Here is a 26,655-nt window from a genome sequence, read left to right as displayed (position 1 = left end):
TGTATCTTCATAAAAGGACATTCTAAGCACCATAATTACAGCTTATTGTAGTGGTTATGGTGCTAGGAGTCTTTGGGTGCCAAATCCCACTTTTCTCCCCATTTTCTGTTAAATTATTTGAGTTGTTTGCCAAACACAGAGGCTCTCCCGGCACTCAAAGCCTGGCCCTTCTGCTGACCCTCGTATCGCAAAAGGATCATTTCACTTCTGTCAAAGAAAGGCGTCCATATTGGTGGGTAAAGCTGTGAGTGTGGTGCCAGGACAGCCTGAGCCTTTTCAAAGCAGTTGAAAACAGTTTGACAAAACATGGGGCACTGGTTGTCACCTTAATCATTCCAGTAAGATCGGTAGGTATGGTGTTTAGGATGCCCCTTCAATGGTTTTCTGCTTAATCTTAAACTGAACCTGTCATGACTGGTGCACTTTAACTGAACGCCCAGTCTTCAATAAATGTATATGTTTTAGAATAGAATATCTTTAATTGAAAATTTTGTAGGGAAAAAAAAATCCAAAAACACATCACTATTTACTGTAGCTCAAGTGTTGTCGTGATCATAGCTCTGTACTGTAACCTCTACCTACGGTACCACCATTTCATAATCTGATATAAAAAGATTATATGACATTACACGAAAAGATGTGTTCTAAAGGTTGAACTCAATGGACTAGAGTCTTTTTTTCCCAACCAAGATGACAATGTAACTGACTACTTAGGACATATTATTAACCCCTTAAGGACCAAACTTCTGGAATAAAATGGAATCATGACGTGTCACACACGTCATGTGTCCTTAAGGGGTTAAACTGCAGATTGTTCTCTGGGAGAATATAAGAGAACAATCACCTTAACTACTTATGTGAAAGGATTTTATAAATATTTTTGCACGCAATTTAAAGTGAACCAACCATGCCATACAAGGTGTCTTTTTAAAGTTGGTAATATTTCACCTATACATGTTGGTGTTAGCCAAACGGCAAACAAATTTGAAATGCTATTTTAATTTTAAAGGGTTGTCTCTTCCTCGCAGGAGGTGGGAGGGAAGTCTGGAAGGTCGGGCTGAGGGAGGACATAGGTAGCATAGAAAGGAGGGCTGGGGGTGTTGCCATTGGCTGGCTGGTGCCATCATGCAGTCCGTGTTGGTGCAGAACTGAGATTAGTCAGCCAGGAACTCTTGTTCTGGCTGGATAATGATGAACGGTGATGCTCACAGATGTGGAGTTACACCTCCAGCTGTAGAGGGGTTAATACTAGTATTGGCAGAGTTTCATAGCTTAACGTTGCACGAACAGACTCTAGGCATAGGCGTGCGCACAGGGTGTGCCGGCCTCCATGGGCCGGTGAGGGAGATCAAAGATAGGCAGGAGAGGACCCGGGGAGCTCTAGCCAGCAGCTCTGCAGGGTTCCTCTCCGAGGTCGGAGCTTTGCCGCGGCAACGCTCAGATCTCACGTGAGTGAACTCTAGCCCCGCAGGCTAGAGTTCACTCACTACTGGACCACCAGGGATGGCAACAGCACGGTCCCCCTCCCTACAAAAGGTAAGAAGGGAGGGAGGCTATTTCCTAAACGGTCCCCCCACCCCCACAGTCCCTCCAAACAAATACACACACACACACACACAGCAGTGTATGTATATATATATATATATATATATATATATATATATATATATATATATATATATATATATATATATATACACGGCTTGTGTGTTTGTGCTTTAGGATGCACACCCTTATAAAATAGGCTGCGCACGCCTATGACTCTAGGCACCATGACCACTTCAAATAACTGAACTTACTCCTTTAAGGTTTGATTTTTTTTAACAATATAATTTTTGCAAATATGATTTTTAAGTTGAGGCCTGGGAAGTTCACACTAAATATTTGATATGCAATGCTATACTTTGATGCTATATAATTTCAGTAGCGATTGCTGTCACGATGTACAGATTAAATCTAAACCTACATTAAGGGGAGAATGCCACCCACACAGTCTGAGAACAACAGTAATAATCATTTTAAGACAGCGTTATGGAAATATTTGAGCTGTGTAACCAATAGGTAAAGCTTGTGCTAAAACACAAAGTAAAAATTCGGATCGACACAGGGGCTTATTCGCTAAACATGCGACTGTAGCAAACTCAAAAACAATCTGTAAAACTTTGGCTAAGTTAGCCAACTGGGGAGAATTTGTCAACTCCCTTACAGACACAGCTCAGCCATTCTTCCCTGTTTTAGAGTCACGATAACTCGTTCTCTAGTGAATAAACCCCGCAAGCTTTAATGTAAGACTTCCTGAGAGATTGTGCCAACAGTAACCACCGCTTTGGGAAAGAAGAAAAAAAAAAAAAAAGTACCAGCAGCCATAATTAAACTAAATCAAGTCGATCATTTCTGCAATTAGAAACAGAAACTTATACAGGACTATAAAAAAAAAAAAAAAAAAGTCCCGCTGCCGCCGTGATAGTTACTGATGTACAAATCTAGCTTTGACTTTTAGATGCATCATAAACAAGCTCACACAGCTTAGGATCTTTTCCTGTAGTGGTTGTGGTGCCACGAGTGCCCTGTGTTTGACGGTTACAACGTTTGACTTCCTATCTGGGGTCAGTCTGGCGCTTTTACCTGCTGAGACTACTTCTGACAGAGAGCAGTAAAGAGCTTAGCTTGGAAGACCTACTGGACGTTCCGAAGCGGAATATTTAATCTGTCAGTAACAGAGGCAGTTAGCGGTGCTCACACCTCAGGTAAGAAGTCAAACTGTAGTACAACAATACTAGCAATTGGGCGAGCCAGATAACTCCTTTATACATGAAACAACATGGCTTCCCAAAGGTCCCTTTGTCCTCTTCAGCACAAGGGCAAGAGCAATTGTTTTGTCCACAAAATTCAGCCATGGAACACACCACCTAGGACAGGTCTCTAGTCTCCAGTATCATAGGAAATGGTAAAAACGCTGCTTCAATTAACTAGGTATATATATATTTTTTTTCAATATAGCCCTACGCTATCGCCCGTTGTCTCCACTAAACCAGTTCCCCCTTGCCCACTGAGTAGGTGTTATAAACGTGCTATTGTTAACTATCTATTTTCATTCTGGATACTATTTATACCTTTTGAGTAATTGTATCCCTTTTCCGGTTCGCTGGTGAAACCAGGGCCCTGACCCCCTCCCGTTCCTGTGTGTCAAACATTCTCTGGTGTATTTAGTTATTTGGCTAATCTATTTATAAGTCTATTATAAGACTAAGATGGATGTTAAGATGCCCAGTAACTTAAACTACTCTGAGGGCAAGTGGACTGTTTAAATCCTGAAATAAAGGACTATACAAAGTCCAGAGAAAATGAAGTGTATCACTGCTCTATCCCACGTAGAAGGTTACACAAGAGGACTTACCTGGGGGCTGCTGGTTCCATAGCCAAGGCCAGCCGTGGATTGGATAGACATAGAGGGGCCCAAGGGTGGGCTGATAACCGAAAATGGTGGTCCCATTCCATTGATGGGGGAGCTGAGAGGCGAGTGCAGTTGAGTTGGGGATCCCAGCGAAGAGCTTAACCCAGAATTGCTAAGAGACGGATGAAGCAACGGTGCAGTCATAGACCCACGAACATTTTGGGAGTTTAGGGACGTGGAGTTGATCTGGGTAGAAAAATCTGCAAAAACAAACAGAAAACATGAACGGAGGATAGCAATTGTGTGTGCCTTTCATTGAAAATCTTAAAAATCTAAATATGCTAAGAAGTTCCAATATTTTCATAGCATCTACCAAACCGATCGATGTATTGATAAATTCCAACATACTGATAATCTTCAATGCCTTGATAGGTTTAAAGAGCTCCAATGCATTTATAAACACCAACATACAAACTGATTAGTTCCAAAACACAGATGAGCTTTTACCAAGTGAGAAATACAACAAAAGAGACATAAGACAATAAGACAATACAATTCAAACGTACAGTAACATTCTTATTGAAACAAAAATATATATAAACCAGCAGGCATTATTAGGCATACCCTGTAAAGGACCATAATTAGTACCACTCATTTATGTGTTTTGCATTTCAAGCTCCAAAACGTCCAATCGATTTGTTAAAACAGAAAAATTCTAATTATCACCAGTCAATTAAAGAGGTACATTTCAGACTTCTAAACCACTTTTATCACCATACAAGGGCACTACCAACAGAGTGTGCTTTACAAACAAAAAAAGTTCTTAATTTCAGTGAAGGGTTAAAATGTCTCTGTCCATTACGATTTGAAAAAAAGTAAAGCAAAATGTTGCCCTGTGTAAACAATTGCATCTCCTGAATAACCCTTGGAGAATTGACACGTATCTGTCTCCAAGATCATTGCTGCTTATTACAGGATGGAGAGTCCGGTTCTATATGTCAACAGTTTCGGGGTCTAAAAAAATAAAATAAAATAATAATAATAATGTAATAGGAAAAGGATATCCACGTATTGTGAAAGATTCGGCCTATGCACACAACATTTCCAACGGCGACAGCGAGAGTGTATGAAAGATCAACGTGATCACTTTTCTTTAGGCTCTGCCATTTTGACCTAATGGTATCAACCATATTTCGACTAAGTTTTGTCACATAATTAAAGTACACCCTATCATGTAAACAAAAAAATTTAAAATAAAAATAAAAATAAAACCCCACAGCTTCACAATGTTTAGATCACATGGTATAGTTCTTAGTCTGTCTTCAGTCACTGACAAGGTTATTAGGTAACATGATAAATGCTGAGAATTTACAGTGAATTTCAAATTTAAGGTCAAAATGAAATTAATTTGGAGATTTTTTTTTTTCAAATTCAACAACTTTGGCCTAAATTTTGAAATTCACTTTGAATTCCTGGCATTCTCACTTGTGTTGTTAACCCTGGAAATGTGGCTGATCAAACAAAATGGATGCATATCAGTTTCCTAACTCAGTCCTAAGTGTTTTATTTAAATAAAATGAAGAAAAAAAAGAAAAAAAAAGCATATAGGTTTCAAATTTTGCAGGGAATCACCTTTTGTGCATCACAGGTCTACACATATTAGGAACACGGTAGGCACCCAGACGACTTCAGCTAATTGAATTGGTCTGGGTGCTGTGACCCTTTTGCACTTAGTGCTGCAATGTTAAACATTGCATTTCCAGAGAACTCTAATGTTTACATTGCAGCTCTAAGTCTGCCCTCTGTGGCTGTCTGACAGACAGCCACTAGAGGGCTTCCGGAATCCAAACGGACTTTTGGTCCGTTATCGGACGCTGGACGTCCTCATGGACCTCCAGCGTCAGATTCTCCCCATAGGAAAGCATTTTGATTAATATAAAAGGTAAAAAAATAAGGGAAAAGGAGCTGATCCAGGAGCCCCAAAAGACAAGGATAAGGGGTGGTAAATTAGCTCCAAAAATACACCCACCATTACTCTCACTGAGGATGGGGGATGACCCACAGGTAGTATGAAAGGGGAAAAAAAATGAAAATAACGTACCAGTGAAGGCCTTAAGTAGAGAGTAGCAATGAAAAGGAGAGAATGCCCCACCTCTGATACGTCTAAGGATGAAAGAATAGCAGGTAAAAATTAGTGTAGAGGGAGAATTACACTTATACAGCTGGAACGGTATATGTACAAACGCGCTAAGGTCCAACTAGACAGACACACAATGTGTCTAAAAAAATCTAAATAATGTCGGAACCCGTAGCTCCACACACTCCCAGCCAGTAGACTAGCGGCAGGTATAGCTAAAGGTAGAAACCACAGAGAGGAAGATGGAGTAACTGAGCCTGAATAGCCATAAACCAAAAAAGGCTACTGAAAAAAATCTATCCATGTGTTACCGCGGCACCGTGTGGAGTGTGTGGAGCTAGGGGTTCCGACATTATTTGGATTTTTTTAGACACATTGTGTATCTGTCTAGTTGGAACTTAGCTCGTTTGTACATATACCTTACCAGCTGTATAAGTGTAATTCTCTCTCTACACTAATTTTTTTACCCGCTATTCTTTCATCGTTCGACGTATTAAAGGTAGGACATCCTCTCCTTTTTATTGCTACTCTCTCCTTAAGGTCTTCAGTGGTCCGCTATTTTAATTTTAAGCATTGAATAATGCTTTCCTATGAGGAGGTTGAATGTACGCGCTTCCATTGCCGTCTATGCGCATTAGGTCTCTCCCACCGGCTGATGGTGGCGTGTGGGCGGAGCCTGACCCAGCGCCGAGGGATATCGGCGCTGGATTCAGGTGAGTGGCTGAAGGGTTTTGACCTATTAACCCTATAGTCGTTAAACTAGTATCTATCAATTAATAAGTATCCAATCTCACCTGCATACTCTGTACATCAACGACTCCCAATACTCATAACACCAAAAGGACAGCAATTGGGCATATATTAATTCTGTACCAGTGGGGGTACATATAACACATGGACTGTGAGTGTCAATTAAAGACTGGGTCCGTAGCCACTGCTCTGCACTCCTTATGAACAGAAATGGCCAAAGGTAGATGCCCCACCTTTTGCAGACTTACAACTCCCACAAAGACCTACCAGTTGTAGCTCAACAAAATCTGCAAATCTATATTTTGATCGTTCAATTTTAAAGGGACACTATAGTCACCCAAACCACTTCAGCTCAATGAAGTGGTCTGGGTGCTAGGTCCCCCTCGCTGTACAGTTTCAGAGAAACTGCTATGTTTACATTGCAGGGTTAATCCAGCCTCTAGTGGCTGTCTTCCTGACAGCTGCTAGAGGCGCTTCTGCAACACTGGATGCGAAATTCGCAGTCAGCATGCAGAACGTCCATAGGAAAGCTTTCCTATGGACTGTTAGAATGCGCGCCGTGCACGCGCATTCTGCTCCACTCGGGAGCCGACGTCGGCGGGGGAGGAGAGGTCACCAGTGCCGAGGGAGCCCAGCGCTGGATTAAGGTAAGTTACTGAGGGGGTTTTAACCCTTTCACGGGAGGGGGCCCTGAGGGTGGGGTCTTAAGGATGATATAGTGTCAGGAAAACAAGTTTGTTTTCCTGACACTATAGTGATCCTTTAAAGGGACACTATAGTCACCCAGACCACTTCAGCTCAATGAAGTGGTCTGGGTGCAATGTCCCTCAGGTTTTAACCCTTCAGATGCAAACATAGCAGTTCCAGAGAAACTGTTATTTTTACATTGCAGCGTTAAGACAGCATCTAGTGGCTGTCTTCCGGACAGCCACTAGAGGCGCATCAGCGATGCTGGAGGCATATTATGCCTCCATCACGCAGAGCATCCATAGGAAAGCATTGATAAATGCTTTCCTATTAACAGCTTGAATGTGTGCGCGGCACTTGCAGAGGGAGCCGACGTTGGTGCGGTAGGAGAGGTCACCAGTGCCGAGGGAGCCCGGCGCTGGAATAAGGTAAGCTGCTGAAGGGGTTTAACCCCTTCAGCGCCACGGGAGGGGGACCCTGAGGGTGGGGGCACCCTCAGGGCACTATAATGTCAGGAAAACCGCTATGTTTTCCTGACACTATAGTGATCCTTTAAGGATAAGCCCAGTCACTTGAGTTTACCCTACATACTGCCATTTACATTTTGTTTCTCCCACTTACAGAAAATACAACATAATCAGTGATTAAAACCGAAATGAACAAGGCGACTCGGGGGTGGCCCGGGACGGAAAATTAAACGCTAATAAAAAGGAAGAAAGAAATTCAGTGTTCATTCTCTGTTGGTGAGACTGGGGAGAGAACTGTTGTTCATTGAAACCAAGTACAGCAACGCATAGTCTAAACATCACTACTCCAAAATTCTAATCTAATCTCCCGGCATTCTGCTACTGGATGGGGCTATATCAGAGGGGGGTTTTTAAGCCGTGAAAGGTGCCACTTATTAGCACACAACATAATTTTATTTTTTACGTTCTCCAAATGTTTATTTGCTGCCAGCACTTTCAACAATGTTACCATATAATTTTCTACGATCACAGTGAAGCAACGTATATACAGTTAACCCTTCCACAAGTTACAAAAATAGAATATGTACAGGATGAGTGGCCGTGGGCACGCAAAGTTACTTTTGAATTTAGAATACTGAGTAGCCAATGGGAGATAAACAGATTGTAGATTTAATCTGGCTGGCTTGAGTAGGCTTGGTAAGTAACATAGAATCCATTTATTATTAACCCCTTTACTAACGGGCATATGTTTGCAAGTCTAGAGGCCATTACCAAGATTATATCCATGAATTTAAAAAACAAAACTTGAATTTAAATTCTGGTACACTGCACCAGGCATTCCTGACCGTGGACTTCTACAGCGTTTGAAGAGTACCCACTTCCAATTTAAAAGATGAAGAAGGCCTTGCCCAATTAAGCTTAGAATTAGTTCATCTGCGAAAAATGCCCTGGCAGGGACTTTCCTTTTGACAGCTAAAGTTGCCCCGTGTACTTAAAAGGACACTATAGGCACCCAGACCACTTCATCTCTTTGAAGCGGTCTGGGTGCACTGTCCCAGTCCCCATAACCCCTCTGCTGATGCTACTGCAATTTTAGAAAAGTGCAAAGACTGCCTCCAGTGGTTGTCTACCAGTCAGCCACTAGAGACACTTTCTGGCTTTTTACAGAGTTTAACACCGTTAAACGACGCTGGACACCCATGCTTTACATGATTACTTCCAGCATCTCGCAAATCCCCTTAGGAAATCATTGATTCCGATTAAAAAAAATAATAATAATAATAATCTTCCCAGAATCATCTATTCCTTGAAGATTATGAGATTGTGTAACCAACCCAAACCCTGAATTGCTGGAGCAGCAAGACGTGCCAAAATTGTACCGACACGTGGATCACGCCTCTCCCTTTCACGGCTGCCATTGAAGTGAAGATATTACATCAAACAACACTTAAGGCAAATGTCCCTTTAAGAAGACTCCCAGCTCTACAACTCACATACAAACTGTGTTCTCTCTTTATTGTGGTCCTATATTGCGAATTTCACAAACCAAACCTGTTAATGTGAGATACCAGGGTGTGCAGGTGTTATTTATATACCGTCTGCTGCGGGTGACACAAAATAACATAAAGGGGGGAAATTACAAATGTTTTTGTTTTGGTTTGTTTGTTTTCTTCACTTAAACATCGCCAGTTCAGAGCGAACTAGGTAGAAAAAAAAAATTGTTTTTTGATTTCTTGGTTTTATACGATTCCACACGGCGAGTAATAATGTGTTGCAATTATATCAGATTTATTTTATGGACATGATGTTTCATACGCATTTATCGCTTTATCAAGTGCATTATCTTTCTACAAAAACATATTAGCTCGTGTTATCTGGATATGTTTATTTTATCTGAACAAAGTGGAAAAGGACAAAAATCTGAAAGGTACAAATCTTTTGAAAATTTACTGGAAAAAAAAAATTAGAAAACAAAAGACAAACAAACACAAAAAAATGGGAACTCCTCCCATAGCTACCAAGCACAGCAGCAAAACAAAAGGTTGTAGTGGCTATGGTGCCTATTGTCTAGTTCAAATGTCCCCATTGATCTTTATAACAGGGTCACAAAAAACACTTTTAAGAGTTTTTTTTAAAAAAACTTGCTATTCAATAACTTGTAGCATTGGGGATAGTAGGGAAGCAAGACTGATTTACCGTAATATTATAAATTTTTTTATTTAATGAAAAAAGAAATATATATATATATATACACACACACACACACACACACACACATATTTTACATGAGAAAATGAAATTTAAAAGAAAGAAAAAGATGCAGAAATTATAAATACCGCATACAGAAAACATTTGTGTGCGCTAGAAGAGAGACAGGGTAGGTGTTTAAACACCAGTCTTCCATACAATACAAAGATCAATAATTTGATGCATGTCTTAGAACATTTCATCTTTATAAGTGTCTGCTTTTCACATCAATCATAGAACTCCATCTTCCCATTACGGGCACAGAAGTATGTTTTTAAATAATTAGCATTTGCAGTATTTCACTATAAATACATATGTATTGCAGTCGATCAGTTAAGGAGGTCTGGGAGGACAAGAGAAAGGATTCTGTCAATTTATATAGCATAATATAATATATAAACATTCCATAATGGAAAAGCATATAAACAGGGTAATTATGTTTTATATATTTATTTTCAAAACTTTTTTTTTCTTTCTCTATAATAGTTCATGTCATCTTTTCATATTTGGGCCCAGTGATTACCCAAACTTCCCAAATATCCTCAATAAATATAGCTCCATTTTGGGATACAAGCGCATCGCAGGACACGTGCATACATGCGCAATACCTTTTTTAGGAGGATTTATTAACAAATATTGTTTGAGAATAAGTGTATTGATCCAAAATGCCATATTTCCTTATTGGCAAACGTCTTTTCATGCAGGAGCTGAGCAGAAATGGGTCAAAGATACTGAATGAATCTTTGATATTAGTGCTTTATTAGGGAGGAGAGACAGCAAGTCTTGTGACCGCATTGAGCAAAAATGACATTTAACAAAGCAGTACAAAGCGTGGCATTATAAGGGAAGGAACATGACGTGGCTCAGGGTATGTGGCAAGGAGAATATGTAGGCAAAACAGGAAGTACAAACGGGGAAGCCAGCGAGAGTGGGAAAAGCATAGGTCACATATTTAACTCCTTGACTAATAGAAATTTGATCAATACACCCCCACAAAAACAACAAATAAACGATTTTGGAAATCATACATAATTAAATATATTCGGAAAAAAACAGAGTTGTAGCAATTTGACGAAAGATTATAAACTTAACAATTCTGACAATTTGGAGATATTTTTTTTTTTACTAGCCCCCACCGATATTTAGCTATTTCCCCTTTTTCCAAAAGCATTGTTTTTTTTTTTTTGTTTTTTTTTACAGACTCTTGCAATCAAACCCTCTCTTCATTTGCAAACAGCGCAGACAGAAGGGGAACAATTAAAGATTTTGCTGAACAAGCAGAGTGATTCAGTCACAGGCTTCTTCAAAAATATGTTGCAAGAGAGATGATAAATTCCAGCCTCTTATTTCATCCTAGTTGGCGGCGTTTGCAATGTCCGGTCACAGCGATCAGCGTTTTGCTGTCACATTCTTAGTGCTAGGCCTCTCAATTTACAGCCAGAGAATGTACAAATGCAGCAGGCAATTAGCCACGGCAGTCGGCGGCCATTCTGATTTAGGTCCGCTGCTGTGGAACAAAGGCAATTTATTTGGCAACTCAAAAGTTAATTTTATTTTATTTACCAGTGGAAAAGCAAATCCTAATAAAACATCATAAAACGCAGTGTACTGCGCCATAATGAGTCTCTCAAGGCACTTCAGTAAAGATAATAAACACTTACAAGAACAGTCACACGTTTCAGAAAAAGCAGGGCATCGCAGACCGCAGGGATGGATTCTGGGTAATGCGATGCAAACGTGCAACTCTCAAAAGGCTTTGCAGAACAAAAACATTGCTTGATCCAATGTAAAACTAAACTAACAGTTTGCGCACAGTTATAGGCAGCAATTGGGAACATAGTACGAAGGTTTTAGAAGAATTGACAAAAAAAAAAAAAATGACTTGCCAGGAAGGTAATTAATACGGACTCACCTACTGTTTTAGTAGACAAAAATGTTGTTTATTTGGGTCTACCCACTTCATTTTTATTGTCTTTTGCCACAGACGAGTAGTTCACAGATAATTGTAGGGCAATTTAGAAATGACAAAGGGGGTTAACCAATGTTCACAGCCTCTCCTTGCAAAGTGTCAACGCACAGATAAACACAAATATTTTGGACGTAGAATGATCTATACAGTGAGGTTGGTTTGGGGTGCTAGAAAAGACGTTTGATAAAAGCTTTATTCATGGCATTTTAGCACTATAACAGCTACAATAAGCTCCAGTGGGTATGATGTTGGAGCAAAAATAGTTGTATAGAGCACCAACTACTAGTTCATGGATACATTTTTTTTTTTTTTCAAAAGTCAAATAGCCACGGATGAGTTTGTGACATTTAATCCTTCACCATCACATGTCAGGCTATTAAAGCAGAAGTTGAAAAAAAAAAACCGAGGGGGCGGAGCCTGCGCCTGAACCGGAGCGGACGCAAATAACATCAGCTCCGATAAAATACTCGGCAAATACCCCAAAATACCCCCAAAAAACCCACTCAAGCAGGCGGAACACCCACAAGCACCGAGGGCGCAACCCCGACACGCCACATGCCGTTCTTCCAAGCGGCCAAGGCGCCACGGAAGAAACGGAAAACCGGGGCCTACTACACCACCCAAGGCCTGGACCTGGCAGCACTGTTCGGCGCATACTCACCGCCGGGTGCGATAGGAGACAGGCCGACACCTCAGGTCGCAACAGCCACCGAGATGGGACGCAGGTCCCAAAAATCGCCCCCACACACACCATCAGGGGCGCAGAATATTGGAGATATGCTCCAGAGGCAGCCTCTACCAAAAATGGCGCCGTCTGGGAGCAACAGGGCCGTGGATGCACAGGAGAATCCTCCACCGAGCGAGACCAACACACAGCCTGCCCAGCCACATGCAAGGCACACCACACAGGCTACAGAAGAGGGATCAGCCCCAGTCACCCAGAGGGATTTTCAAAACTTGGTGGGAGAAATTAAAACCCTGCTGGCGGCTAATGTGGCAGTTATAAAGGCAGACCTGCAGAGGGTCAATGACAAAGTGAGAACAGCAGAGGGAGACATTGCAGACCTCAAACAAGGTATGACCACAGTACAGGAAGCCATCCAACAACTACAAACCACGCAGCAATCACTCTTAATACACCAAGCCACGCTAGACGACAGATCAAGGAAAAACCATCTTAAGATAAGGGGCATCCCAGACACGGTAACCCCAGAGGAACTCCCACACTATGTGAGGCGATTGGTGGCTACCATCCTGCCAGCTGCACATGCCAAAAAAGTCTCCCTGGACGGGACCTACCGCCTGCCGAAGTCCAGCAAGGCCCCAGCAACAGCCGTACAGGACGCCATAGTGAGATGCTCACACTCCCACGACAAAATCTCCATCTGGTCGGCGGTGCGGGGTAAGACGCCGCTCATCTTTGAAGGCGCTAGCCTCACCTTTTATCAGGACCTCACGAGGTCCACCCTGCAGTGGCGGAGATCTCTACAACCACTCACAAGCCAGCTAAGAGCAGCCGGTATTAAATATCGCTGGATGTCCCCAAGACTACTAGTGGTGGACCATGAAGGAACGTTACACAAGCTTTCGTCGCTGGCAGACGCCCCGACCCTCCTCACGGCACTGGGCATACCACCCCAGACGATAACCACCGACAGACGGACAAACTCACAGAGCTGGAATCCCTCCCAAGTTGCCCAGTTTATTCCAGGTGCCAACCCGGCCACTCACCCAGGGACTTGAACCCTTAAGAGACTACACCTGCTCGCAATGTGTTATGCCAGAGCCTGTTATAAGTAGTTTGTAGATAGTACGTAGATGTTACATAGGTGTTACAGCACTACACACACGACAGCCCCCTCAAAGGGAACCTACCACCCCTTGACCCACAACACCTGGAAACAGGGCACTACATGGCAAGAGACCGTCTCCACACGGGCCAGCCCTCTCCCCCCCCCGCTACCCCCTTGGTAAGGGGTATTACCTATGGCGGGCCAGTTCACCCACCTTCATTAAATACACGACATGCCACGATACGATAGCTCCAAAACGAACAGCCCGACCCGACACATCCACACTACCAATCCAGACAAATCACTGCACAATCTCAGAATACACACTCGCAACCACTCCTATAACCCATCCCAGCTACACCACAACATACACAATCAACCAATTAAAAAGTGCAAAACAATTATCGTAATGACTGACTTTAACCATACAAATGCTATATGCTGTTCAAATCCCGCTGCAGCTGTTGGGGCAAAGCGGAGAAACATGTTGGATGTTACCTTCAATATGCACGAAAAAAATAAAGAATTTAAAAAAAAAACAAAAAAAAAAAACACACCGAGGTTTTATTCATGCATATTTTGCAGTCTGGGTTCACACACCGAGAATCATACTACATTTGGAATTTAAACCCTATGTCAAAACAGCATTTTACGCAAACATATAAATTAAACAAAAAAATGAAAAAGTAACGGGTCCTCTTTGAAAAATGTAGCTATATGTATTGCTCTTTATTTTTTTTAAATAAATGCATTTAATGTCAACATACTAACTGGTAATGTGGTTTCTGAACACATAAGTAAGATTTATGGCTTGCGGTAAGATTTCACACGTTTGCTTTGTACATTTATACTTATTTTTTTTTTTTTCCGTTTTAATTTGTCACTTTGATAAATTTTTTAATTTTTTTTATTGTTTTTTTTGCCCACCCATCCGCTATTCTTATTTTACCTTTCAAGTCCCAAAGGCATGCAAAAAATATTTACTAAAACCACCTGCCCCAGTAAAGAGTTAACTCACGATATGCATCTTTTTTCTCTGAAACCTATGCTAGTCATTTAACGCCTTTATAGGAAGCAATGGTGTATGGCAGAGAGTGCTTTTCCTGCTTCGCAATGGTGGAGACTGTAGCAAAGTGTGTAGAATCAGAGATTTGGGTTTTAGCAGCAACTGTTCATGGCTTTCTTTGTGGTGGCAAACACTCAAAACCTGCCGATTACCATAATGTAAGACAGGATTAACTGGCATTTCCTGTCTTATGATCACAAAAAAAAAAGAAAAGAAAAAATCTCCCTCGGCCAGGCGCATAGTTAGGTCTTTATCTGTAAACAGGAGCAGGCTGGACTTGGGGGCAATTAGTCAAAACGACCCAGATTTAATATATCCTTCGCCATAGGAAGAACCGTGACCCGGAAAATCAACTCAGACATGATAGCGATCTCAAGATATTGCAGATCACCTTAGTAAGCTAATAGAATTTATAGAATTAATAAAATTAATAAATTAATAAAATAATATCTGCACTTGCAGACATCCGTTAATTGAGATCTTACTCTGTGCTTTGGCTAAGTAGCGATGTTTAAAATAGCAGGTTAGTGCTAAGGTAATACACAGAAATACTGGCAGGAAACCCATGACTATTTGCATATTGTGCATGGAACTGTGAGGTTATTTGAACACCTCACAAATCTTACACTACTACTCTGTAGTTCTACTCTGTAGAAGAGTATAAAAATATTATCAATAGAGCATCACTATTAAATAATGTATATTTTAAGGGTTTTTGTTGTTTGTTAATGTTCTTTTGACAAGCTGCTTTTAAACTAAAATCCCTAGGCAGAAAGGTGTTAAAGTGTTCTGCTCCAAAGTGGAACAAACATCCTTTGCCAATTTGCCCCTTAGCTGTGGAATACGCGCACCACTCTCTCCATAAACAAAGGATACATTTCCTGGAAGGTGACCCCCTTCCAGTGAATAAGGTGACCAAAAACGTACATTAACACCTGGGTTCATGTCAAGGTCGTCCGACATATAGAACAACAGAAGGAAGATAACTTGCAATAATTTCCCTTATAGCAATGGTAAAAATGGAATAAAGCTAGGTTTCCATGGCGACTTGCTAAAGGTTCATAGACGCCCATAGGAAAGAGTTAGTCTTGTTTCTGAACAGAAATGATACTAGGAAATTCAAGGCGATCTTCACTCTAGTCTAGATACAACAGCAGCGATGAGAAACATAATTTTTTTTTTTTTTTTTAATTAATGAATGCAGGCAACATTTTGGCCTACATCAAACTTTCTCAAAACATTCTTCAGTGAAACACAGTATCGCTTTCTGGCGAGTGGAATGTCTGATTGCAGAGTTTCTCCCGATCCGTTGCTCTGGTCAGACACTTATTGAGCCCAAATGAAACCTCCCTCTGCGTCTCACTTGGATATCATGTGTTAAATTTTAGCGGCGACCTGGCTCCAACAAAAGGTGTGGACAATCCCCCAGGACCTGCCTAATCATTCTGTTTGCTTAAGAATGTTTTTAAAGTTGCCATCTAATCAGCATTTTTCTCGTTAGTCCTACCAGGGCTTCTCACCTTAGCTAACCATTTCCACATGCCGGATTTAACAAACACAAGCCTTTTAGCAAGTAGCATGGGTCCCGTGTCTGGTTACAAGTGAATAAATGTTTAGCAAAAACATTCTGAGGATAGGATTCTTTGCAAGTTAACTGGCTCTTCAAAAAAAAAAACTCCCAGGGGTAAAAGACTTGGGCATTAGAAATCACAATGTGAGTCCTGATCTGTTGGCTAAACAGTTTTGGAGCAGTCTACGGCATGACCTCTAACCTCAACTTCTGTGCAGAGTGTGTTGTGTCACTCTTTGAAAACATATCACTTACTGCCAAAAGGTCTGATACCACGTAGCTGTGAATTGGCAACTGATTCTACTAAGATCACAACTGCCAGTCCACCTCCTGTTGTTGGGGGAAGAAGTTGAGGCCACGATTAGCTAACAGCCAAGTCAAAATTCTCTGACACCGTTTTTGGGTGTTGCAGGACTTATTCACTAAATTAGAAAGGAGAACTGATAAGCAAAGTGTAAACAAAAACATTCTCAAAATGCATCTATTTTATAAAATGTGGCTATTTTTGTCCAAAAATATCCATTTACTTCTGTCAATCGTCCACAAGTCCCAATTTGATAATTAAATCCATAGGGATGCTATGACACTTTATAGGAACAATGGAACTTGCAGGTGCGGTGGGATGGGAGATACTGAAAAGAAGAGGACAGAGGATGCTTAATAATTAATCGGGTTTTCAAAGTCCTAATAGAATCATTGACCCCTTGGAGAATGAAAGATTTGGGGGGGAGCAGGGGTTAGGGTAAACTACCCAGATCCCTTTGATAACACACACAATCAAGAATCGTCAGTCATTCTTTCAATTAGCGGTTAAAAGAAAGCCATTTATCTCTATAAATTACAGACTAGAATTTTCTCTGTACATAACCTTGGTAACAAGTTGAAAATGTGACTTTACAAAAAACTTTTTTTAAAAAGTATTACAAATTGAATTGTCAACAGTGTTAGTGCCACAGGAGTGAAACATGCTCTGTAGGCCCAAAGTGTAACAAAGTACCTGAGTTCTTACGTGACTCATTTGTTCTAATTTTTCTGTCACGTCCTTCAAGGTTCTGATGAGTTAATACGTGACAAGGCAATTTCCCCATCACAATTGGCGTGACAGTAAACACAGTTCGCGTGGTAGATTATGTTTACAATACAAGTGTCCTCTTATCACCTCCTTGCGCTAAGGTGGCTGTATAAATCAGAAAAATTCAGAGACGTCGTGTATAAACCTGGCATATACCACAGTCGGTTGCACAGAGCACCGTGTTAAAATAACTTATTCCGGACACAGGAGATGACAACAACCCGGGCTCAAAATTAAAGACAGCTTGCTACGTGAGAATTTTGTGGCTTCTTAGAAGCACAAAACTTTACAAATGGAGGCAATAGAGTAATCGAATGATAAAAATGGAAAAACTGCCACTGTGCCTACAGCGGCAATGGATCACGACTGCTTTATCCAAACAAGGATATACAAAAAGAAATGTCAAATCGAGCCTTAGGATCACTGGCTCGAAACAATGTGTTTCAACCCCCAACTCCACAGACGCCATGGACTCGCATCCACTATGTCCTCTTTCTCTCTCCTCTTTTTCGTACACTTTCTCATTCTCCCTAAGCATGTCACCCCACCACTCTTTCCCCAACTTCTTGCCCCTCTCACTCGACTAACCCCCCTCTTCCCTGCTCGTGCTTCCCCTACTAACCCTTGCTCTTTGCATTCACTAAGGTGGATAATATCTGAATCTACAAATCTTGGTCAAAGCAGTGCACAAGACATGGACCAATCCCTCGGATGTCAAATAACACAGTTACTTGTGAATATATGATCATCAAGCAATCTCACATTATTAGACACCAATGTTAGTTTATTGCTGTTTACGACCTTTTATAAATGTTTTAGACATAGGTCTATCTTTTCCTTTTCTTACAAATATGTCATTATATTTAAACTGAAGAAAACTCGATAAATAAACATTTAAACATGGGGGAGGGGGGGGGAACCTGTGGGCTTTTAGAATGGTAGTGGAATGGTTAAAGAACGTCAAGGTTACAGTCCAACTCAGTCACTCTAGGAGCAAACTCATGCACTATATCAAAATAATTCGACCTTGTACTTGGATCTGCAAATATACACAGCACCGACAGCTCCTACGAATCAAGAAAATTCCAATTTGTTCTGTATTAAATAATGAATCTCTCCTTCCCCAGAAAGAAAAAAAAGACAGAAAAATGTAACTAATTGGGGCAAAATCTCAAAAGACAAATTTTTTCATTTTTTTTATTTTTTTTTTAAATTGCAAGCCTGCATTGGTCAATGAATCTAACAGGGAATTATGGGCAACTGATTTAGATAAACCGTACAATACTTCAAACAGATATTTTGTTCCATATTTTGGATACAAATGTTCAATTTTCCACAAATGATTTAAGGTGCAAAAATAATCAGTAATCTTCCACCATTTGAGCGTCAGTAGCGCGAGCATAGAAATGGCAACTTTTGCCTCCTGCGATAATTAACTTTTAATTGTTATAGGGAAATGATGAAGACAAGTCACAAAATGATGGCATTGAAGAGGTTCTGCAGGAGCTGTTGATACACCAGTTGACACCTATATCCGGATGAGGGGGTTTGTGCTAATCACAGACTCTCCGTAACTCTGTTACTGCTCACTCACTAAACTGTTTTTAGCCAATCGGTGATCCTTCATACAAACGCATAGGAGTAGCACGGACTGTGGTGCTATCATGTGCCTGCTCCCAGTTTTTCATTTTGGTTAGCGTTTATGGTCAAAGACTAGAAAATGGCAAGACATCACAAGGGACGGCAAATAAAGAAAAAAAATAACTTCATCATCGTCCTTGGGGTCTGCAAGATTCATTTATTTATGTATGATGGTCTCCTGAGCATCTCTCCAGTATGTCTCTCACCCTCCATGCATTCTGCCTCCTCTTTCTTTTTTCGAAGAAGCGAGAGACTGATACGAACACAGACGTGTGTCTCCTCAAGGTTGCCATTTATTCTACCTGACAAGTTGAAGAGCACATCGGGAGCACGGTTGAAGTACACACATTTTTTTTTTTTTTTTTAACATGAAGTATTTGTGGTCTGTTGCCATGGTAACCATAAAGTAGCTACACAAAACCTGACCCACCTCTGCATGCAGACAATTAGGCCTTGCACCTTTTGGCATGCATCCGTGGGTTAAGATGCTTTCAGAGAACAATAACTGTGTCCTATTTAAGTTTTAACTTGTGACATTTAAAAAAAATTTCCAGCACCTCAGTTTAGGAAATATGGTAATAGACACAGGCAAATATATAAGTGTAGTAGGTACCTGGAAATGCCTTCCAGTAGAAGCAATAAAGACTAACTGTAATAAGAAAAGGGTAGTAGATACCTGGAACAGCCTTCCAGTGGAAGTATATATCGGCTGGTTGGAGCAGTGCAATATATGCTGTATAACCAGATAACCCAGGTTCGAATCCCGGTCAGACCTCCTCCCTGTAAGACCAAACAGGCCCTTTTCGTCCCATACTGTCTCTTGTCAATTGCTTATTATCAAATATCCCCTTTCTATACTTGTAAAGTGGTGTAGAATATGTCGGTGTCATATAAATACTACTACCAAGTGAACAGTGACATAGAAAGGCTATTAGATACATGGAACAGCCTTCCAGTGGAAGCAGTAAAGACCAACAGTAATATATATAAAGTAGTAGATACGTGGAACAGCCTTCCAGTGGAAGCCGTAAAGACTAACCATGATAACAAGAGAGAAGTAGATACCTGGAACAACCTTCCAGTGCAAGCAGTAAAGGCCAATAGTGATATAAATTTTTTTATTTTTTAAAAAAAAAAGAAAAGTAGATACCTGGAACAGCCTTCCAGTGGAAGCAGCAAGGGATAACAGCAATAGAGAAAGAGCAGTGGTCCAATGGAGTAGCCTTTCAGTGGAATAAATAAATGCTGGTGTAATAAAGGAATTAATGCTTGGGGGTTATATACAATGTCGTGGTTTTATAGTACGAGGTAACAGGCTGAAGACGACGCTGGGGCTGAAGTTGAGAAGAGACATTCCAATACTACTAAGAAATATCTGTACCCGCCCTGAAGGGAGATGAGACACACCAAGCCTTTATCCCGCTAACAGAAAGGCATTGACAGGCTATGTCATCGTAGGAGTCTAGCCCTTAAAGGCTCCTACCTTGGCTAAATGACTGTAAGAGGGGCTATAACACTGCGCCTGCCATCCTGTCACTCTGCCTGCATGGACCAGATTATCGTAACAGGGAGGAATGTGGACGGTCACCAGAGGGGTTAACTATGGAGAGCAAACCCCAGTCATCTGTATGATTGACACGCGGGAACTTTTCACCTTGTTCACTAGCAAAGTTCACAATGACACATCTTGTAACCCAGTACAAAGGCATTCTAGGACAAACATGAAAACAAAAGAAATCTCATTGTTTTAAACTCTTGCGAACAAAACAAAAAATGCTTTACTAATAAACAATGCAAACAACGTAATCACAACTTGAGACTAATTTTATATAAATCTAAAAAAAATAAAAAAATAAAAAACTTAACCACCGAAGGGCAGACTGGCTTAAGAAATGGGTTAAGGGTTTATTTTTTTAATATGTCGCAACAGTTCCAGAAGAGACTTTGCAAAGATCCTCTCACTCCTTGAGAGGGGTCCCACGGCAGCAGGAATGAGTGGGCACAGGGGTAACAAATGGTCATATGACATGACAAGAAATGGCTGTACATGGCACAAAAGCAGTTAAACTGGTTCCACTAAAAATTACAGAAAAACATTGTTTGTTTGTTTTTTTTAAACTGTGGTTTCACCCACAGCATGGAATAGATTCAGTGATTGCCTTGAATGGTTAACCAGGGGCTCAAATGGGGGGGTGGCAGGCTAACAGACCTTCCGCAAAAACTTAAAGCAACAGTGTAACCCATATAGAGTCTACTTACCCAGGATAACACAGATGTGTTAACAGATGTTACTTTGAAGGTTCCGATTTGATGCGGCAGCGCCTTAGAACACTAGGTGACTCGTCACTGACACTTGGCCTTCTCATTGAATGAACACAATAAGAAGAAGAAAAAAAAAAAAAAAAAACACTGAGACTGGCAGTGGATTTCTACCAGTGCATTCAGGGGTTAAAGCAAAACAACTGATGGCTACACACAGCCAACCAGAGGAAGATTTCTACAGCAACATTACGCCACTAGGAGCGGTAGATGTGTTGGGAGCCCTGCCCAAGTCAAGGACATCCCACTGAAACATCTGCAGATTAAAAGCCTTCTGATAAGCATCTGCAGGGGGAGAGTAGTGGGGAGGGTGGTCTGTCATTCATAGAGAATATATATCCTTCATAAACCTCCCCTCCCCCCTTCTAAACCGAGCTACTGGCAAAGGCAAGCAATACTTTTACAGGACAGCCTGTTATTAAAACGTGGGTGTAAATAGGGTGTCCTAAAATAGGTGGGGGGGGGAGGAGGGGGTCACGTTTTAAGGTAATCTGCCTTATTTTGATAGGGCTGATCTCGGTGGACAGGGCTGGTAATGAAAGTATCTTTGTTGTTGTTGCAGTAATGTGAAAGTTACTTCCTTTTTATAGAGATGAGAAGATTTTCATGAAGCACATTCACAGAATCTCGAGCCTGGATAGCTTTCAGCCCTGGTTTCTTATAAACCTTTGTCTTGTCATATGCCCAGTCACTGGCACATGATTCTAATCTTCAATAAAGAGTGACTGGTATAAAGAAAATGTGACTGCAGATAAACAACTGTTCAGAGATGCCGAGCAGATTCTTTGTATCTTCAAGTGTCACACGTTTGGACCAGGGAGACCACAGCACAGATTCACAACTGATCTAAGAGATCAGTTTCCTCTTTGCCAGCCTTATGATTGCATTCTACAACAGACATGGCTTTTCTCACCATCTCCACATTGGGACCTAGGATCTCTCGTTCCTGCTTCACCACGAGTTACAGAGATAGAAAACAAAGTAATACTCAGTGTATGAAAGTATCACAGCGACCCACAACAATAACATTTACAGTAAAATGCAAGGGAAGAGTGTATCACAGAGCTCCACAACAATAAAACCCACAGTAATGTGCAGTACAGGAGTATATCACAGAGCTCCACAGCAATAAAACTCACAGTAATGTGCAGGGTGTATGAGAGCATTGCAGAGCTCCACAACAATTAACACTCACAGTAATGTGCAGTACAGGAGTATATCACAGAGCTCCACAACAATAAAACTCACAGTAATGTGCATTGGGTATGAGAGTATCACAGAGCTCTACAGTAATACAAATCTTAGTAATATGTAGTGTGCGTGAGAATATCTCCATAAGACGGACAGTAATGTGCAGTGTGTATAAGCGCATCACAAAGATCAAAAGCAATGTAACTCTCTGTGATATATTTAGTATATATTGTGAGTCACAGAGTTCCAGAGCAGTACAACTCCAGCAATATGCCATGTGTGTACAAAAGCTCCCCGGCAGAGCTCGACAATATGGGACCGTTTGGAGATACGTGCACAATTGTCAAATGAAACGCCTGGTTCTTCAAAACACTGAATTGTCAAAAAAAAAAAAAAACAAGAGAGCCCAAATTATGAGACATTTAAAATGAAGGTACGGTTTTTACTTTCAAAACAGTTGGACTTCCCGTGCACTGATCTATGTAATGTGTACTTAATTTGTATGTAAACTCCTAAGAAGCGTTTGCAAAGTAAACACGACACAGATTTTTCACACTGTGCCATTGTAAACAAAACATAATTAAGCCTTACTTGCCCAGTGGAACCATTTGACTAATGAGTGACTACTGGGACTTAACACACTGGGACTTGCCTGTAGAATTGAATATTCACACGTCACGGGATAACTTCTAGAGAAGTGTTCTAGGTAAACACAATTTAACAATAAGGAATCGATCACAACACAATACCTTCCAAAAGCTCTGATTTAAGAGGGACAGTCCTTATTCCACTGTCCTTTCCCCACACACGCCCAAAAAATTGCTTTCCTTAATTCCCCTAAATGCTGTACATAATTATTTCAGTTACAAAAAAAATATTAATTGATTCTGAATTCGCCTGAAATAACCCCACCCCTGATCATGCCTCCACAACCAAAAACATTTACAGTGTCTTCTGAGAGGTTTTCCTAGGTATCTGCTACATCATAAAGCTTCTCAAGCTACAAAATGATTTTTAAAAAACAAAAATAAATACATTCAGAATCTTTTCTGGCACCACGATACCTTCCACACACAAGAACAATGAACCAGACTGCCCCTTGCAATGCTTTCACGATCACATGATACATATTTAAATTATAATATTGGAAGAATTAGATAGAGGTCTTTCTTTTGTGTTTCTTCCAGCCCCAAACAATATAATCACAGCCTCGCCTCCCACTACAGAGAACATGCAGGACCTATGGATCATTCTGAGTGAGTCTAATGGGAACCAGATGATCGATATGCAGTGGGGGAAGGGAAAAGCTGATGCACTCATACAAGTACATGTACCAAGCTTTCAGGTATTATAATAAAAAAAAAAAAAAATTAAATAAAAATACATAAAAAGATAAGCCACGAAGGTGCATTCCACACATCATTTAGGAGGGAATCCCAGAACCTGAAATAATATTTTAAATCGAATATTTGAAATTAATGAGAAATGTTCTAATTTGAAATAATAAGACAACTGTTAAAGAAATCAATAATGATAATATATTATTGTGGAAAATAGGAGGAATTTTGGTTTAATTGCGCCATGTTGGTGCTAATTTGGATCAAAGTCATGGTGGGTAAATTTGGGTATGTGCCTACTGTCAAATTCTGGCCTAAGTCTTGTACATCAGCCTGGCCGGGTATCATGTAGTTAACAAACATCTGCCACGGTGAGCCACACAGCCATTGGAAATCAGATATGGCTAGGAGTCGATATCTATAGAGGCAATTTGTAAACCATGACCGCAATACATTGTGCATATTACAGAAATATCTGATGCAAATATCATCAACGAAACTTATCAAGGCCACTGTTCTATTTCCTTGCCGCTACATTTCTAATCTATCCACTTGTAATAATTGGCAACACCTTAACAAGATCAAATTATTCCAACAAACACTGTAATCTCAATTGAGGGTTTTGTTGCCAAATTCACCCAGCCACCACCAAATATTTTCGGTTAAGTGTGCCAACTAAACGTGGCTATATTTCAGGATTACGTGCAGACACAGAGCTCCGAATTTAAAGAGTTAATGGGTTTATAAATATCTGCCCCTCGTTTCTCTAGAAGGGGTAATAATTCGGGCACAGATTGTGTGCCCAGTAACAGATTCTCAGTCTACAAAAAGGTACTCAATAGATGTTACTCCATCCAAAAACAGATTTATTTTGGCAAGGAGGCTATCCAGGTCAAACCATGGTGATTAAAGTCTCATTATTTCCTCGATGTGTTTTTTTAGTTTGGGAAATAGTGGTAGATTTATCAAAGTGATGTAAAAGTGGGCAGTTACCTTAGACACATACAATTAGAAGGGCATAGTCTATTGGCTGCAGCCGCCATTTACAACGAAGATGTATGGGCTGATATGTAACAATTCTGGAACATCTATTACCGCATACTCTGCCTGCGAAGAACCATTAAAAGGGTAAACCCCCAAGCTGTTGCACAACTACAACTCTAATAATAATTTGCCAGTCTTAAGGAAAATAAACCCTTTAATTTGGCCAACGATTTGCACAGAGCAAAAACAAACACACAAAATTAATTAGACACTAGAGGCACCCGGACCACTACATCTTAAATGGACAATATAGGCACTCAGACCACTTCAGCTCATTGAAGTGGTATGGGTGCAATGTCCCTGTTCCCTTAACCCTGCAATGGTAATTATTGCATTTTCTGAGAAGCTGCAATAATTGCCTTGCGGGGTTAAGACTGCCTCTAGTGACTTGTCACAGCCACTAGAGGCACTTTCTGGTCACCTAACTTTTGGTCACCTGACACTGGATGTCCTCACGCTCTGTATGAGGACATCCCGAGTCAGCTATTTCCTCATACAAAATGCTTTCCTATGGGAAGAGCCTAATGCGCTTGAGGCATTCTCCGCGCATGTGCATTAGCGCACCACGTCAGGTTAAGTCAGAGAGGGTAGAGCGTCGACCCAGTGCTAAGGGACTGTGGCCCTGGAATCAGGTGAATACAATAAGGATTTTTTAACCCTTACTATGCTGGGGGGGCTTAAGTTCTAGAAATACAACTTGATATTCCTAGAATTATATTATCCCTTTAATGAAGTGATCTGGGTGCAGTGGCTGCATTCTTTTAACCATGCAGGTTTTTTTGTTGTTGTGGTGTTTTGAAACTGCAATATTTACATTATAGGATTAAATCCACCTCTAGTGACTTATTATTATTGCCATTTATATAGCGCCAAAAGATTCCATAGCGCTTTACAATATTACTAACATACTGACAGCCACTTGAGGCGCTTCCGCTGCACTGACGGAGTATGATCGATCACGTGACAGGAAAGCAAATTGGAAGGCGTTAAATAAAATGTTTTCCCACGGGCAAGCTTGATTGCGCTTCCCTCGGAGGAGGCACGCATCTTCAGATGTCGTGGGAGGCAGAAAGAGGAGCGGCGTCAAGGGAGCCTCAACGCTAGAAAAAATTGAGAAATTCATTTTATGGCAAATGGGGGTGGGCAGGGAGCACACCTTAAAAAACCTTGAGGATTCTATCATTAGTAATACAGGTTTGTATTTCTAAAGCTATAGTGTCACTTTAATCCCGGGACCCAAGCTTCCCACTAATTACAGACTAAATACATAGAAAAAAAGAAATCAAACAAATAAAGTTACATGCACACTCTCTTGACATCCCAATGCACATTTAGATAACAGGAGGCTTTTAGTAGCACACCAATGGCCATTAAAGTGTAAGCTCACCTGCCCAGTTAGGACAAAAGTGCGTTGGGATAGTGTGCAAAAACCCAAGTTGCCTTAAGAGCTTGCACTCTAATCCTACTTCGCTTACCAAATACTCAGAGAAAGTGAAAAAAGGCCCAAAATTCATAACGCGTCCACTCTAGTTTTACAGATCAGTTTACTCAGTTATGTAGCCCTGACAGGGCAGCTGTAAACAAGTTGCATACTCCATGCTGATATTTATTTTGCTGATGGCATGGTTTTCCCCTAGTTTTTAAAAGAGTTCACGTATTGTCCCGTAAGCCACTGCCGACATACGGAGAGAGTATGATAGGAGATGGGGTTCAGAAGGGAAAGTGCTCAATTCGCAAACCAAAGAGATCAAAAACCAAGAAATAGAAAGGCTCTCCCCCCTTCTTTTACCCAGGCCCTTTCCCCGTACCATTCCCTCTTCTACATCGTCCTGGAGGGAGGTTCAAAAGTGTACCAATTTCCGATTCCCCCACTCCCTGTTATTTGCACATTCCTTTTGAGTTATTTCAGGCAGACTGTTAACCTCATATACATCGTCAGCCACAAGGATCCCAAACGCTGGATGTGATAGA

The 26,655-nt window shown here is 40.9% G+C and overlaps 1 protein-coding gene across 5 annotated transcripts in view; it reads right to left on the bottom strand.

The window, feature by feature from the left end:
- RXRA (retinoid X receptor alpha) overlaps positions 1-26,655 on the bottom strand; it is a 192,858-nt gene that overhangs the window by 59,435 nt on the left and 106,768 nt on the right. For 4 of the 5 annotated variants that reach the window (XM_063432848.1, XM_063432844.1, XM_063432846.1 and 1 more), the window contains one exon: positions 3,398-3,654. In XM_063432848.1, coding sequence (XP_063288918.1) covers positions 3,398-3,598 — 201 coding nt within the window. In that variant the 5' untranslated portion in view covers positions 3,599-3,654. Of the gene's footprint in view, positions 1-3,397; positions 3,655-21,052; positions 21,132-26,655 lie in introns of those variants that run through there. The other variant, XM_063432847.1, reaches the window with a different exon arrangement.

This window comes from Pelobates fuscus, chromosome 9 (genome assembly GCF_036172605.1).
Source record: "Pelobates fuscus isolate aPelFus1 chromosome 9, aPelFus1.pri, whole genome shotgun sequence".
In the NCBI taxonomy this organism is placed as follows: Eukaryota; Metazoa; Chordata; class Amphibia; order Anura; family Pelobatidae; genus Pelobates; species Pelobates fuscus.
Note: the sequence above shows the minus strand (reverse complement) of the source record. Positions and strands in the feature narration are given on the sequence as shown.